Raw genomic sequence first — 17852 nt, forward strand, 5'->3', positions numbered from 1 at the left:
CGAAATCTTTAAAATTCACTTTACCTTAACTCTTTGCTCTCTTTATTGTTGTTACAAATAAAGTTGCCGAATTGGCAGGAGTAGACATGATGATGAATGTGCAGCAGAAACCTTTCATTGAATTCAAAGGCACATGGGAAGTGTTCCATCAGCTGCCAGACACAGTCAAAAAACTGATCAATTACTGGCGAAACCTCCCTGGGGTCACCATCCAAATGACTGTATCTGCAAAACAAAGGATTAGGTGAAGAGGTCAGCTTCTTACTGGAAAATTAAACAATATATTTTAAAAATCATAGTATTCATATATATGCTGCTTTAAGATAGTTTAGACCAGTATCCTCCAACTGAAGTTGGTAACTAGCCACAGTTGCTGCTGTGGCAACACCTTTTTGCCACGTGCACTAATTTTAGTAGAAATTGCCTTACATCCACTCACACAAGAGAGATAAATACACGTATTGTGTATATTTACTGAACATACTTCTATTATTTCAGTAATCCAGGAAGCAAAATACATTCAAAAAGCACTTGCACACTCTTCTTTTAGTTTGCTATTGTGCCAAAAATGCTAAAAAAAAGTTAAAGTACAAATGCGTACACTGTGCGAAGTACTGAGATCATAAAACCAACAACGGTGTCTCTCTTTTTCTGTACTAATTAGAAATGCAATTAGCAACATCTTGATTCTCAATTAGCCCCATACGGGGCAGAATCTTCAGCCTCACTCGTTGAGGCGTAAAATGATGCGTGGTGACCTCATTTAGATTTTCAATTCAGAAGGCGCACAGCCAAGTCGGCTGCGCACCCGCCGAACTGTCAAAGGCCTATTATGGCCATTTAAATATCAGTTAACCTAATTAACTGAGCCACCCATCCAACCCATCCATCCTTAAGGTTGGTGGGCATGCAAAGAGCCCAGGCAGCCTTTGCATTTTTCATGCAACCTCATCCACAGGCGTGCGTTTTTAAAGTGTTTTAAAAGTTTTTCATAAAATTAATGGACATGTCCCAGCTCATGTGACAGTTCCATATCAGGGGTCATGTCCTTAAAATTTTTGTTTACCTTTAATCAATATTTCATAAGTGAAACTAATCTCCCCGAGGTACCTCTGTGCCTCAGGGAGAATTCTGCACTTACTTGCACGCATGCGCACGAAAGATCGGACTCCCAACTCAGGGAACCCCACCCGCACAGGGTGTGCTCAGCGCTTCCAGGTGTGGGTCATGCTGGGCGGGCCTTAATTGGCCAGCCCACGTAAAATGCGCAGATCCGATCAGTGCACCCGTCCCCGTACAACCCCCCCCACTGGGGGAAAATTCTACCCATGATTTAGTGGTTAACAAATTCGATAACACTGTTCTGCAGAGGGTTACAAACACTGGATATGACACTGAAACTAGCCATTCGGCCCAACCTGTTCATACTGGTGTTTAAGCTCCACTCAAGCCTCCTACCCTCATTCCTCATTTAAATCCAACATCATAGCCATCTATTCCTTTCTCCCTCAAATGCTTGTCTAGCTTCCTCTTAAATGCATCCATGCTATTTGCTTCAACTACCCACCATGGTCATCGTCAGCTATCTCTCGATTTGAGAATGACATCACGACTTTAGCGTTGTGAGTTTCTGCCATGGATCCTTATGTGACTGAACAGGCCGATTCTCAACCCGCAGATCTTTGGGCACATAGAGAAGACGTCCCATGAACTATCACAATACACAGTATCTTTGCAGTGCAGAAGGAGGCCATTTGACCCATCGACTCTGCACTGGCTCTCTGAAAGCGCATTCCACCTAGTCCCACTCTCCTGCCTTATCTCTGTTCTCTGGTAGTAATCCAATTTCCTTTCGAATACCTCGATCAAACCTGCCTCCACCACCTTTCAGGAAGTTTGTTCCAGACTCCAACCACCATCTGGGTGAAAAAAAATTTCCTCTAATAGGAGATTGGAGTAAAGGATTTGCTTCCTTTTCTTTCCTTCATTACTGTCGCTCTGGCTCAACATTGAGGCGTTTGGACTCAACGTGAAGCAGCTTGATGGACAAGTTGTCTCCATTTTGAATGATTGGTAGTAAACTCCTCCCAGTCATTAATGTCAATGCTGCTGAACTTCAAGGAGAGCATCAGAGTCTTTGAAGTGTTTCTTTGTCATCCCCTGGAACGCTAGCCATTTGAGGGTTGAGGAAACAGGACCTGGTGGGGAAGATGCTTTTGGGCCATCAGGATATAGGAGGAATCTTCTGTTTCGGCGGATGTCTGGTGTGCTGCCTAACACCCGTGCTGACTCTGAGGAGGAAGGCCCGCCGTATCTTCTGCCAACAGACAGTTAAGTAGACAGTGGAAGGCCTTCCTCCTGACAGAGGACCCCAGGATATGATGTCCAGCCCACCTAGAGCTGCCGGCCAATCAGAGACTAGCAGTACTTGCGCTCAGTAGCACCGCGGAGGAGGCCATGGCTGCTGCTGGAAAAACACACCCTAGAGTCCCAGAATCACAGAGAAACTCAATAAAAAGGTAAATGTCATTGGGGGGGTGGGGTTGTGGGGAGAAGGGGCCCATGAGTTAGGCAGCAAGGGTAGGAGGGTGGCTGTCAACCGCAAATTATTGTAGATCAAGGGACTTCCCCCCTCCAGCTGACATGCAGCCTGCACAGTTTAACCAGTTGTGCAGGCTGCATGTGTGTTGTTGAGAAAGCTGCAACAGAGGTGCAACAAGCGAAAGTGGTCTTTAATTGGCCACTTGAGGGTCTCAAATGGAGGCAGGGCAGGAAGGTCAACCATGGGCCTCCCCACCCAGAACTCGCTTCAGCTGAAGGCAGGAAGGCATCAGGTATGCGTCTCGATACCAACCCATCTAATTTTCAGGCCCTCCCCCCTACTTCCTCGCCTCCTGTGGGGGAAGAAGATTCCACCCACAGTGTCTGGTCCTTCATAGTTGATTTTGCAGTTTTGCCTGAATACTTGTGGAGTTGGCTTCAAGAATGACACTGATGCTTGTTCAATGGTCCTCCCATTGAATCTGGAGGATATAGCAGAGATATTGCTGATGGAATTTCTCCAGTACCGTTATGTGCCACTGATACACAGGCCAGGTTTCACTGCAGTACAGGAATGTGATGATGACACTACTCTGTACACTTGGACTTTTGTTGACTTGCGATCTTTGTTGTCAAATACTCATTGCCATAGTTTTTATAAAGCTGAGCTGGCGCAGCAGATCTAGTGTTGGATCTCCTTGTCAAGGTATTTTGAGAGAGGCGGTTCCCAAGGTATTTTTTATTTGTTCATGGGGTGTGAACATCACTGGCTAGGCCAACATTTATTGCCCATCCCAAATTGCCCTTGAGAAGGTGGTGGTGAGGTTCCTTCTTGAACTGCTGCAGTCCACGTGGTGCAGGTACACCCACAGCAGTGTTAGGGAGGGAGTTCCAGGATTTTGACCCAGCGACAGTGAAGGAACAGCGATATAGTTCCAAGTCAGGATGATGAGTGACTTGGAGGGGAACTTCCAGGTGGTGGTGTCTGCTGTCCTTGTCCTTCCAGATGTTAGTGGTTGTGGGATTGGAAGGTGCTACCTAAGGAGGCTTGGTGACTTACTGCAGTGCATCTTGTAGATGGTACACACTGCTGCTGCATGTTGGTAGTGGAAAGCGTGAATGATGTAGATGGGGTGCCAATCAAGCGGGCTGATTTGTTCTGGATGGTGTCAAGCTTCTTGAGTGTTTTTGGGGCTGCACTCATCCAAGCAAGTGGTGAGTATTTCATCACACTCCTGACTTGTGCCTTGTAGATGGTGGACAGGCTTTGGGGAGTCAGGGGGTGAGTTACTCACTGCAGAATTCCTAGTCTCTGACAGGCTCTTGTAGCCAAAGTCTTTTTATAACTAGTCCAATTTAGTTTCTGATCAACCCCCAGGAAGGCTGATAGTGGGGGATTCAGCAATGGTAATACCATTGAATGTCATAGGGTGATGGTTCGATTCTCCCTTGTTGGAGATGGTCATTGCCTGGCACTTGTGTGGTGCAAATCTTGCTAGTCACTTGTAAGCCCAAGCCCGAAAATTATCCAGGTCTTGTTTTATTTTGAAATGCACTGCTTCAGTATCTGATGAGTCACAAATGGTGCTGAACATTGTGCAATCATTAGCAAATATCCCCATTTCTGACCTTATGACGGAAGGAATGTCACTGATGAAGCAGCTGAAGATGATTGGGCCTCGGACACTACCTTGAGGTGTGGGAAATGTCGACATATTCCAGAATCTCTCCTTCAACATATATGGGAGGTAAAATATTTGACTGACCAGGTGTGGATTGATATGAGTTTTGTTCTGACAACATTCAAGGGCAGGCCAAGTCTCTTGTATGCAAAATTGAAGAGATTGAGAGTAGCTTGCAAATATGGTAACAACACTGCAGTCAGCCGCAAACCGTAGGTCATGTATGTCTATGGTGGTGAGTTTAGTATCAGCACGGAGATGACTGAGGTTAAAGAATTTTCCATCTCAGTGATATTTAATAATCATACCAGAGGGCAGTTGAATTTGATGAGGTGAATAGCCACTGGTAGCAAATTCCTCATTCTCGCCATTCCTTGACTAAAGAAGTTTCTTCTGAATCCCCTATTGGATTTTTTGGTAACTATCTGTTATTGATGGACTCTAATTATGCTCATCCTCACAAGAGGAAACAGTCTCTCTGTATCCACTCTATCAAAACTTTCCTAATTTTAAAGACCTCTCTATGGGTCATTCTTCATTTTTTAAGAGGAAAGAGACCCAGCCTGTCAATCTTTTCCTGGTATGTATACCCATACATTTCTGACATCATCCTGGTTAATCTTCTCTGCACCCTCTCCAGTGTCTCTAGATTCTTTTTATAATACTGCAACCGGAGCTGTAAGTGTGGTCTAACCAAGATTCAATATAGGTTTAGTATAACTCCCCTACTTTTCAATTCTATCCTTCTAGAAGTAAAACCTACTGCTCGGTTGCTTTTTTTAAGACATTGCTAACCTGTGAGGCAACTTTTAATGATTTGTGTATTTGTGCTCCAAGATTGCTTTGTTTTTCTACCTCACTTAGACTCGCACCCTCCAAGTAATAAGTGATCTCCCTTTTCTTCCTACCAAAATGTACGTCCTCACTGTGTTGAGTTTCGTTTACCAAACATTAGCATTCTGCATGTCCTCCTGTAACTTATTGCAGTTATTTATTGTAGTCCTCCTCAGTATTGACTTGCCACCACCACCCTCACCGCTTCCAAATTGATGTCATCCACAAATTTAGAAATTGTGTTTTTGATTCCAAAGTTGATTCCCTTTTGATTCCTTTGTTAAGGGAAAGTCATGTCTGACTAACTTGATTCAATTTTTTGAGGAGATATCAAGGAGGAATGATGAGGGTAACACACTTGATATAGTCTCCACGGATTTTAACAAGTCCCATGGCAGACTGGTCAGAAAATTAAAGGCTCATGGGATCCAAGGGGAAGTGGTAAGTTGGATCCAAAATTGACTCAATGGTAGGAAGCAAAGCATATTGGTCAACGTGTGTTTGTGCGATTGGAAGGCTGTTTCGAGCGGGGTTCCGTGCAGCTTGTACAGGGTCCCTTGCTGTTTGTGTATCAATAATTTAGACTTGATTGTAGGAGTCATAATTAATGTGTTTTCAGATGATACAAAAATTGGTCATGTGATTAATAGTGAGGAAAAAAGTTGCAGACTGCATGAAGATGTTTTTGGACCGATCAGGTGGGCAGAAAGTAGCAAATAGAATTCAATCCAAAGAAATGTGAGGTAATTTTTAAAAATTCATTCATGGGATGTAGGAATCATTGGTAAGGCCCTCATTTATTGCCCTTGAGAAGATGGTGGTGAGCTGCAGTCCCTGAGGTGTAGGTACACCCACAACATGTTAAGGACGGGGTTCCAGAGCCCAGCAACAGTGAAGGAATGCTGATATATTTCCAAGTCAGAGTGGTGTATGACTTGGACAGGAACTTGCAAGTGGTGGTGTTCCCACGTATAAGAATATAAAAACATAAGAAATAGCACCAGGACATAGGCCATTCGGCCTCTCAAGCGTGTCCCACCATTCAATAAGATCAAAGCTGATCTGCCCAGTGCTCAACTCCTCTTCTGTGCTCTCAACACCCGATATTTCAAAACTATATTTATTAAAATGTATTTGCTCCCCTTGTGCTTCTAGGTGAGAGGTCATGGGTTTGGAAGGTGTTGTGGAAGGAGCCTTGTGGTGAGTTGCCACGGTGCATTTTATAGATGATAACACTGCTGCCAAGTGTATCAATGCACCACATTCTTCAAAAGGTGAGCCAGCAACGCTGAAAGCTATTCTGCCAGTCAAAGGTATCAAGGGATATGGGGCAAAAGTGAGTATATGGAATTAGATCTCAGACCAGCTATGATCTTACTGAACGGCAGAATAGGATAGATCGTGTCCTTGCCGGTCAACAAAGATCTGAGTACATGAAACCCATTTTCTAGCGCTGGAAGACTATGGCAACACAACTGAATGTCTAAATACTTCTTAAATGTTACAAGAGTTTCTGACTCAACCACCCTTTCAGGCAAGGAGTTCCAGATGCCCACACCCTCTGGGTGAAAAAAATTCTCCTCAACTCCCCTCTTAGCCTTCTACCTCTTACCTTAAATAAATGCCCCCTGGTTATTGACCCCTCTACTAATGGTAAAAGTGCCTTCCTCTCCAGCCTATGTCCTTCATAATCTTATACACCTCTATCGGGTCCCCTCTCAACCTTCGCTGCTCCAAGGAAAACAACTCCAGCCTATCGAATCTTTCCTCATAGCTCAGACCTTCCAGCCCAGGCAGCATCCTGGTAAATCTCCTCTGCATCCTCCCTAGTGCAATCACATCCTTCCTATAATGTGGTGAACAGAACTGCATGCAGTACTCAAGTTGCGGCCTAACCAGTGTTTTATACAATTCCAGCATAACCTCCCTGCTCATGTATTCTATGCCTCGGCTAATAAAGGCAAGTATTCCATATGCCTTCTTAACCACCTCATCTACCTGCCCTGCCAACTTCAGGGATCTGTGGATGTGCACACTAAGGTCCCACTGATCTTTAATACTTTCCAGGGTCCTACCATTCACAGTGTAACCCCTTGCCTTGTTAGCCCACCCCAAGTGCATAACTTCACACTTTTCTAGGTGAATTCCATTTGTCGCTGCTCTGCCCACCTGACCATTCCATTGATATCATCCTGCAGTTTACAGCTATCCTCCTCACTATTTACCACCCTACCAATTTTCATGTCATCTGCGAACCTCTTGATCATACCTTCTACATTTAAGTCCAAATCATTTATATACACCACAAACAGCAAGGGCCCCAGCACCAATCCCTGTGGAACCCCGCTGGAAACAGACTTCCAGTCACAGAGACATCCCTCTACCATCACCCTCTGCTTCCTGTCTCTCAGTCAATTTTGGATCCAATGTGCCACTTTGCTTTGGATCCCATGGGCTCTTACTTTCTTGAACAGTCTGCCATGGGGGACCATATCAAAAGCCTTGCTAAAGTGCATGTAGACCAAGTCAAATGCATGTCAACACTCCTAGTTATCTCCTCAAAAAATTCGATCAAGTTTGTCAAACATGGCCTTCCCTTAACAAATCCATGCAGAATACCCCTGATTAATCCATGTCCCTCCAAGCGCAGATATATTCTGTCCCTCAGAATTCTTTACAGTAACTTCCACACCAATGAGGTTAGACTGACTAGCTTGTAATTTTACCTGCAACTTTGAAAAGATTTTATCTACAGCAGGCGCTGGAAGTAGCTGGGGAAGAAAATCCTACCTTTAAGAGTAATAAATACACAACATGGCAGGCAGCATTTCCCAAGGTTCTCTGGCTCAGCACTGGAGGTACTGGTGCAAGAAGAGGGAGATTCTTTATCCCCAGGGTGCCAGGAGGGCCTCCTGACAGATGTGGCTCAGTGTGTCAGCTGTGGATCAGTTGGTAGCACTCTTGTCTCCGAGTCATAAGGTTCTGGGTTCAAGTTCCATTCCAGGACATCAGCACAACAATCAAGGCTCATGCTCCAGTGCAGTACTGGGGGAGAGCCGCACTCTCGGAGGTGCTGTCTTTTGGATGAGACATTTTGCTTAGGTGGATGTAAAAAAATCCCCTGGCACGGTTTCAACAAAAAGCAAGGGAGTTATCTAATGTACTTGTCAATATTTATCCCTCGATCAATCTGGTCGTTATCCATTGCTGTTTGTGGGAATTTGCTGTGTGAAAACTGGCTGCCACATTTCCTACATCACAACAATGACTGCCATCAAAAAGTACTTTATTAGCATTGAGACGCCGGTGGTCACGAAAAGCATGATATAAATACAAGTCTTTCTTTTCATAAGAAGACAGTAGGAGCAGATTGCTCTCAAGGTCAATGCCAGCAATGTAGCCCCGAGGAACTAGGTGTAGTGCTGCAAGAAGCTTCATAACCTCACATAAGTGATCAAGGTCAGTGAATCCATCCTCAAATGCTACATCCTCACAAACAAACCAAGAGACTCACACGCTGCTAAACTCACCTCTTCCCTTCATTCACTTACCAATAATCTATCAACCACAACTCATATTTCCCATTCATAGCTTCTCCTCACCCCCATGCATTTAGCTCTGCTGCAAGCCTTACACTTACATCTCACAGCTTACACATACTGCCAGCTATTCAACTCTAACAGGCACCTCATCCAACTCAATGACACATGACATGACAACTGTACAGTTTGACACACCACTTCTGACAGCTTCAGGGTCAATAATGGATTACAGGGTGAAAATTGGAGTGAAACAGGGCTGTGTCCCAGCCCATAATTCGTTTGGTATTTTCTTCTCCATACTCCTAACCTTCGTCTGTCCTGCAGATATGGAAGTTTACCTGCATGCTATGTCAGTCGGCAAGCTCTATCCAGACTGAAAATGAAAACAAAAGTACAGCACATGTTGATCAGAAAATTCCTCTGCACAGATGATGCTGTGCTAGCTGCTCACACAAAAACTCAGCTACATAGGCTCTCCCTTGCCCATAACTTACTCTCCCTTACTATAAGCCTAAAAAAAACTTGGTAATGGGACAGAGTCTCACACCTCTGCTCTTGATCACACTATATAACACCTTGCTAGAAGTAAAAGCAAAATACTGCGGATGCTGGAAATCTGAAATAAAAACAGAAAATGCTGGTAAATCTCATCAAGCCTGGCAGCATCTGTGGAGAGGGTTCTTTAGCTCTGAAGAATCATATGGACTCGAAACGTTAATTCTGTTTCTCTCTCCACAGATGCTGCAGACCTGCTGAGTTTTACCAGTATTTTCTGTTTCTATTACCATGCTGGAAGTGGTTAGCAAATTCTACTACCATGGGTCCACCCTGACATTTATTTGACTCTTGTTGCAGAACTCAATACAAGCATAGGGAAAACAGCTACAACCTTTGGCTGACCCACAAAATGTGCATGGAAAAACAACAAGCCAGACTAAGGCATTTGTTTATGAGAACTAGGTTGTCAGCACCTTGTAATAAAACTATGAAGCATGGATGACATAGAGCTATAGAGAAAAGAGGCGCAACAATTTTCACCTTGATGTCTGCAGTGCATCTGCGGCATCTCACGAAAGGACAAAATCCCAAATGCAATAATTCTCTCAAAGGCAAATCTCCCGCCTATTCCAGCACTCAAGCAGAAGTGATTTCGATGGCTCAAGTACGTTCAGAGAATGTAAGACGAATGCAATCCAGAGATGTTTCTGTATGGCGAGGCAGCCAGAGGCAGAAAGATCAGCAGAACCCCCAAAGTTCTGCTTCAAGGATGTTTGCAAGTGTAGCGTTTAGGCCCTAAACATTGATTTGCACACCTGGGGTACACTAACTAATAATGGAGGGAAATGGAAACATTACCTGTGGGCCAGCATGCATCACCATAACAATCAGTGACTAAAGCTTGACAACAGGTGCCTACACCAAAAATAGCCCACAATGACAACTGATAACCACCTCATATGCAGCTCTTGTGCAGAACCTGCCTCTCATGATTGGTCTCTGCAGCCATCAGCAAAATTGCACTAAGTGAAACTATCCCATGGCCAAAGGGTATGCTGCATATCCATCATCTCGCATAGATGGAAGGCTGCCGTGACACTCACTGACATATTTCCCTCTTGCAGGACAAAATGGCGCATAACCATGAGCAACAAGACCTAACTGGCAGAGCACATAGATGTACATCCTCACCCTGGAGGAGACAGTATTGGCCATCACTGAAGTGTTACGATTAAGACAGTGGCCAGTAGCCGAGCCGAAACCATTAAAGCTGACAGTATATTCCAACCTAATCCTTCTCATATCCCACTTCCCTCTCATCCTAAAATCTCTTCTGATTTACAAACTGCAGATTGTGTAAGCGTGCAGCTCGTTTTCCTCCCATACCCCAAACTTGCACCTTCCCCCACCTCCCTTCACCACAATCCTCCTTTCTCCTTCCAGATACCAAAAAACTGCCACCTGGCCAAGCAGCGATGAAGAAGTGGAAAAGCCAAAAGGAACAAGAGTCTGATGACAATTTAACACCATCTCTTGATTTCACAAGCTCAGATACTGGCATTTTGCAGGATAGCATTGAGGCGAGACCCACAAGTGGTGAGATACCATGCATGATTGGCCTGCAGCCAGGGCACTGGAGAAGGATATTGCAGGTTCCAGCTCCCCGGAAGGCTAGGATGCACACAGATTCTACTGCAGGGGACTCAGATAAGGACTTTGATAGGTCGGCATACAGGAAAAGTGGGTAGGCAAACTGTTATACTCCCAGCTGATGTTACTACTGGACAAGTCATATCCCTGGCTTGATAGATCCTAAATTTTATTTTTTGTTTAGAAACGTGGAGGGTGGCTACTGAACAGAGGTACAGAGTCTGCTGACCTACTTTTAACAAAAGAATAAAACGTTTATTAAACAAGAAAAAGATGAACTATATTACACTACTCCTTTGCCCACAACCATACATTTACAGATATATACACATTCATAAGAATTACACAAGTTACAAAGTATCTATGTTACAATCTTATGTTCTTAGTAAGTATACAGTCCATGTAAACCAATAGATAACCTTTGATCAGACACGCCACACTCCAAGATTAAGTGACAGATACCACCCCGAACAGATGCTATGGATCTCTCATCAAATCCCCCCAAATACTTGTCATACTGTGAGCCAACAGGTCTCATGGAACTCCATCTTTCTCCCATGGATTTCCAATCTCAACGCTCAAAAAAATTTGCCTTGGAACTTCTCCCAAACAACGCTTTCACTTGGTCATCTTCTACAGGGATCCACCTGCAGGGTTTTAACCTCTCCTTCTGGTGTTCCTTTCCCTTGGATTGCCAAGTGCATTCAAGCTTCACCTTCCACACTCTTTCTCAGATATTCAGCTATGCCAAAAGAATACCATTGCTTCACAGGCCTGCAGTAAGGAATCACCAACCTTTGGCTATCTCCTCAGATCTTCTAGATTCTCACAAGCCCACTCTGCCTTGATTCGGCTCCCTGCAGCTTTCTCTCTTTAATTCGGAGCCTCTTCCTCATTCCTTACTTTAACTTTATTGAACAGGGTCTTGCTCCAGATTCCTATCCTTAACCTTTGACTTAGTTAAAAGGTTTCTTGGGACCTTTACCCTTTTCCTTTGGACTTGCTCCCTGCAGTTCCCTCCCCCAGTAGACTGCTGACAACTTGTTACCTCCCTTGAGATCCAGAACTCACTTGACATTCACTGTTAATTTAACTTGAGAGCTCTAAGATTCTTAGACCTATTTTCCTCAGCAATCTGCTAGCATATCCAGCTAGAGAGACTTAAAAAGCTCCCTTCACCTTAAGAGTATAATCACCAACTGCACTCAAACTGCTTTCTGTTTCCATCCCCATTGGCGTTGAGCGTCATGGCAGGCATGAGCAGATAATATGGCTTGAAGGCCAAAAATCGGTTTCACATCGTGAAACCAGTTTGAGATTGTCCGCACCGCCCGTCAATGGTGGGCCGCACTTCCTGCCGCCAGAGGTCAGGAATGTCATTTTAATATATCTGCATATCATTATAAGCCCTGCTCACTGGAAACATCCGGCACGCTAGATCATCCAGGCATGTCGGTGTGCCACAGCATTTAAAAGGCATGCCCCTGGCAAGCTGAACTTCGAGGGGAACTCAGAGGTGAGTGCGCACAAATATTGTGTAGTGCTTGCGAGGGTCTCCCATTGGAGGTTGAGGCGCCGCGCATTCAGGTGAGGGCACAGGCAAGTTGCTTTTTCCCGGCTGGCTGACAGTGTAGTGCAAGGGCAAGGGCTGCACTACAGTTGGGGCGAATTGGGGAGGGGGGGTGGGGGAAGAGCGGCAAAGCAGCCTAGCCTGATGGCAGTGCACAAGCACCACCTGCAGCAGATGGGGAGTGGGGGGTGGTTGGGTAGGAAACCTTGTATAAAGTGACCATTCCTCCGCAGCTGAGACAGTTCAGATGCAGCCACTTTGGCATGCTTATATTTAAAGAAGCTCTTACTGTCCATTTTTATATTACTTGCTAGTTTACTCGCAAAATTTATTTTCTCTTTTTTTGGTTTGAGCTTTGCAATACAACTTTACATCATCAGCTTATCTGCTCACTCAAGGCAAGAAAATGCCACCCGATGCTCGAGAGCTTTTCACCCCTCAGGCAGAGACTGTAAACTAATGAACGTTTTAGTGGACTGCAGAACAATTGGACGGCTGGGCACAATCTCTTTGCGAAAACTGGCTAGGGAGCAGTCACAGGTGGATGCGCTTCCAGCCCCTTGCAATGTCATCATTCAGGTTTGGTCCAGTCTCCCCCATGGTTCACACTAACAGTGCAGCCTTGCAGTGCGGGTTAGGAAAATGGCTGCAACTGAACCGAGAGCACAGCATGCAGTCCTAGGCGTGGAGTGAGGCGAAGGTGGTTGGGGTTTCGGGCAGCCATGAAGCACACTAAACTCTGGCAATCCAAGTGGTGGCTAGCACTCTCTGGGATGCGTTAAGGGGCCTTCAGACTTAACCAGTTCTTAGTACACCCACAGTAACCATGCATCTCTCTCATTCACCCTGCAGGAGGAGTACATCAGGAGCATGGAACCTGGTGACCTAGCTGTATGACTCATGACTTAGAGGGAGCGGAGACAAAGAAGAAGAGAGTGACCTAGGCGCCTGGCTGGATAGAGGGAGCAGCACCCTCAAGAAGAAGAGGTGGCTGGGGTCCTGTGCACGCCTCTGAAGAGTGACAGTGAGCCGTCTCAGGCTGGTGCCTAGCTAAACCCAGGGTCTACAGACAGTGCTAGTCATTCCTACACATGACCAAGAACCAGTGTCGCCAAAGACTGTGCTTGACCAGGGAACTGGTTGGTCACATCCGCCACCTGCTGCAGGATTTGATGCTACGGGGCATCCACTGCCAGTAGCCGTGAAAGTGACCACGGAACTCAATTTTTACGCCAGCGGGTCCTTTCAGTGCTCCACAGGTGACCTCTCTGGGATATTGCAAGCCTCCATGCACCAATGCATCTAGGAGGTCACAGACCTCAATGAGATCATGGTGGATCTGATAATCCTCAACTCCACTTTCCTGCCTTTTCCCCATAACAATTGATTCCCTTACTGATTAAAATTCTATCCATCTCAGCCTTGAATATACTTAACCACCTAGCCTCTACTGCCCTCTGCGGTAATGAATTCCACAGATTCACTACCCTCTGAGAGAAATTCCTCCTCATCTCTGTCTCAAATGGGCAACCCCTTACTCTGAGATTATGTCCTCTGGTCTTAGACTCTCCCACAAAGGCAAACAACCTCTCAACATCTACCCTGTCAAACCTCCTAAGAATCTTATATGTTACAATAAGGTCACCCCTCATTCTTCTAAACTCCAAAAAGTACAAGCCCAACCCACTCAACCTCTCCTTATAAGAAAATCCCTCCGTCCCTGGGATCAACCTTCTTTGGACTGCCTCCAATGCCATTATATCTTTCTTTAGAGAAGGGGATCTATACTGTTCACAGTGTTCTAGGTGTGGTCTAACTAATGCCTTGGGTAGTTTTAGCAAGACGTCCCTATTTTTATACACTATTCCCTTTGAAATAAAGGCCAACATTCCACATACCTTCCCCATTACCTGCTGAACTTGTTTGTTAGTTTTTTGGGATTCATGCACGAGGACTCCCAAATCCCTCTGTGCTGCAGCTTTCTGTAGTCTTTCTCCCTTTAAGTAATATTCAGCTCCTCTAATTCTTCCTGCCAAAGCACATAACCTCACATTTTCCTACATTATATTCCATCTGCCAAGTTTTTGCCCACTCACTTAACCTGACTATATCCATCTGTAGACTCTTTGTGTCATACTCACCATTTGCCTTCCCACCTATTTTGTCTCATCCGCAAACTTGGCGATAGTATATTCACTTCCCTCATCCAAGTCATTAATATATATTGTAAATAATTGTGGCCCCAGCACTGATTCCTGTGGCACTCCACCAGTTACAGGTGGCCATAGGTGGCCATCCTGAAAATGCCCCCCTTATCCCAACTCTCCGTCGTCTATTAGTTAGCCAATCCTCTATCCATGCTAATATACTACCCCCAACACCATGAGCTCTTATCTTATTAAGTAGCCGTATGTGCTCTGACCACTGTCTTCCTTTTTATATATTTAAAGAAGCTCATACTGTCTGTTTTTATATTACTCCTAGTTCACCCTCAAAGTTTATTTTCTCCCTCTATTTTTTTTTTGGCTTCAGCCTTGCATTGTCATCACCTGATGTGCCCTTTACAACCTGGTGTTTCAATGGGGAGAGGAGTTGGCTGAGGAGGAGATGGAGAAGCTGCACATTTCCTCTGATGAAGAGAACTTCAAAGAGATCAGGGTGAGGGAGTCCTCGGAGTTCAGGATGATGGTGATGAGGCTCTTGCGCTGACCAAACGAGGCAGGCTCGTTCGGGAGGCCCTCATAGCTGCTAGATTCGTGGAGGATGATGACGACATGCAATGAGGAGACACCATAGAACCTCACATTGCATCTGTGAACGTTTGACTCCTGTCTGGCTAATGGCAGTGCACATGTGAGGTGAGGCTCCTATCATGGATACACAGCAGGTGCGCATAGTCCCTACATTCCAGGAAGATGATGACGACATGCAGTGAGGACACTCCATAGATACTCACATAGCTTATATGAATGTTTGACTCCTGTCTGGCTGATGGCAGATCACTTGGACTCTTTGAAAAGGGTCATATCATGTAGCTGCATCTGGAAAACTTTAACTTCTCCTGATCCTATGGCATCCTTCGTGAGCTGAACACTTCAGGACCACACTGTTACTGGACACAGATGCTGATGAGATGTGGAGCCAGCTGCATCTCAAAGATGCTGAGAGCACACAGAGAATGATGGAACTCTGTGCCACTGGCCCAGAACATTCTGGCAGCAATGGTTCAGGTGCAGCCATGACTGATGTGTCCAGTGACTGTGAAGACACACCATCAATGTGCTGGGAAGGTTGCACGAAGCACAGGGAAGAGGCCCTGGGCTAAGACACCTCCCTTTATCTTGTGCAGGAACCAAGATTTCACATCTGAGTGACATGAACACTGCTCATCATAACAAGGAGCCATAGGCAAGGAGACATTCTTGGGAGTTTATTTACAATCTTGAACATCATGTACAAGTGATTAACACCTATTCCCAGGCTTTGCAACTACATCTTCTTAACCCTGCTGCTATGTCATGGTGCTCCCTTGGCATCCACAGCAGAGGTGCAGGCAGCCTGCTGACTGTTACGCCCTGTGATGACCTTGACAGGTGTCCTCTGGAGGGCAGAGACCTGGAGGGCCCCAGCCTGCTTTCGGGGTTTGCTGTGTGGCAGTGACATCCTCTGGCCTGTGGAGCTGGAGCTCCTGGGGTCACAGGAGCCAGACACTCCCGGAATGACCTGGATGGATGGCCCCAGGGTGTGCACCTGCTGATCCTCCTCCCTATGGGTGCTTGAGGGCCCCTGGCTGACTCCTTGAGGAGAAGGGGAAGTTGGAGTGAGATTGAGCTGTCCCGTACCCCTCTTGCATTGACACTGTTGGAGGCCAGCTATGGCTTCAGCGATGGAGTTCAGCCCACACAGCAGTGCAGGACCAATATCCTGGACCAAGGCCTCCAGGGTAGTCGCCATCCTGCCAGTGTTGACCTTGATGCATTGGCATGCCGATGCCATAACCCCAGACTGAAGGTGGGCAGACTCCTCCATCGTGCCTTGCAGTCTGAGGACTGCAGCAGACGTCCCTTCCTGATGTTTCCAAGCTTGCCTTTACAGCTCCAGCAACTGAGGTATGACCGAGTCCAGAGGATCCTCATCTGACTCAGACTCAGCAAATTTCTGTTCTCCGGCAGTACTCCAAGTGCCGGTAACCTAGGAAGTCCTTGCCACCACCTGCTGTGGATCAGAGGCAGTGTGAAGTGCTCACCAGATTGTGACCCCAAGGCTACTCTAAAGCTAGATCCCACTGGGTTGTGTGTCTGCGCTGAAGGGTGTGGGTCAGTGCTGTGATGAATCTTCAATTCGGGTGTGATCCGATTCTTCCTCTGAGGTTTCTTCGGGGCTTGATTTGAGGACCTGGCTTGTGGATCCTCTCAGCTGTTTCCCAGTTGTGCCTGTGAAAGCAAGGAGGGATAATTAATGCATGGCAGGGGATTCAGAACAGAGGAAATGACTCACAGCATGGTTGTCTGATGGATGTTGCACTGTTGGATCCTCACTTGGTTGAGCGTTGCCGATCTCACCGTCAGCACAGGAACAGTCCAGATTGTCGCTGGCCGCTGGATGACTCTATTTTCAAGGTCCGTGAGGACTTGATTTCAGTCTCCATTCTGTTGTGTGCCAGCTTTTCCTAAATGAAGACAAATGAAGAGAGGGTAAGCAAGACGCCTGCAGGCCAGGTGAGAAGGAAGTCTGGAATGCGTGGATGCTGGGTGGTGCCATGGACAGGATGAGGACACGATTCGCAGAGCAAATGAAGTTGCATGTGAGAGAGTGAATGGTGATGGCTTATTCCTGACATGGTGATGTCCCTTGATCTGGCAGTGAATGAAATCCCAATGGATGTGTGATGGATTGGTGAGTGTGTGAGTTGAGAGTGATGAGAAGAGTGACTTACCCTGGCGAAACGGGGGAGATCATTCATCCTCTGTTGGCACTGGGGGGCTGTCCTCTTTTGCAGGACCACTGCTGCCACCCACTCCCATGCAGGATTTGTTTGCTGGCCTTGGCCTTGAACTGAGGTAGAGGACATTGCAGTTGGCCTCCACTGCATCCAGTTGGCACTCAAGGGAGGCATCGCTAAATCTGGGGGCAGCATATTTCCTCACTTTGGCAGCCATCAGTTTCCAACAGCTTCCTATCCCTTGAAGCATGCTAGATCTTTGCAGGGATGGCCTTTAAATATGATGCCCGGTTTACTGGAGGACTCAGGTGACGGTGGGGCAGGCGAATCGGGGACGCCTCACCAGTGACCTGGCAGGTTTCCTGGGAATGCATAATTAATGAAGTGATAAGGAGACAATATGGCACGAAAACCTGCCATTGAAGCCAATAGGTAAAAAGTCCTTTCTCCCGCCCGCTAGTGCACTTTGTGCAAATCTGGGACGATTCCGCCCTCTGTCTCTGTGGGCCCCCTTGGTGCTAGGCAGCAGCACTATTTTTTCTACTTTGTTTTAACTTCCCGCAACCATTTCAAAGGTCGTAAGACCTCATTAA

The 17852-nt window shown here is 46.1% G+C and overlaps 1 protein-coding gene across 1 annotated transcript in view; it reads right to left on the bottom strand.

Moving 5' to 3' along the window:
* Nucleotides 1-17852, bottom strand: part of mtmr7b (myotubularin related protein 7b) — a 129563-nt gene that overhangs the window by 36846 nt on the left and 74865 nt on the right. Inside the window, exon 11 of the mRNA XM_041188124.1 lies at nt 25-225. Coding sequence (XP_041044058.1) covers nt 25-225 — 201 coding nt within the window. The remainder of the gene's footprint in view (nt 1-24; nt 226-17852) is intronic.

Source organism: Carcharodon carcharias, chromosome 1 (genome assembly GCF_017639515.1).
Source record: "Carcharodon carcharias isolate sCarCar2 chromosome 1, sCarCar2.pri, whole genome shotgun sequence".
In the NCBI taxonomy this organism is placed as follows: domain Eukaryota; kingdom Metazoa; phylum Chordata; class Chondrichthyes; order Lamniformes; family Lamnidae; genus Carcharodon; species Carcharodon carcharias.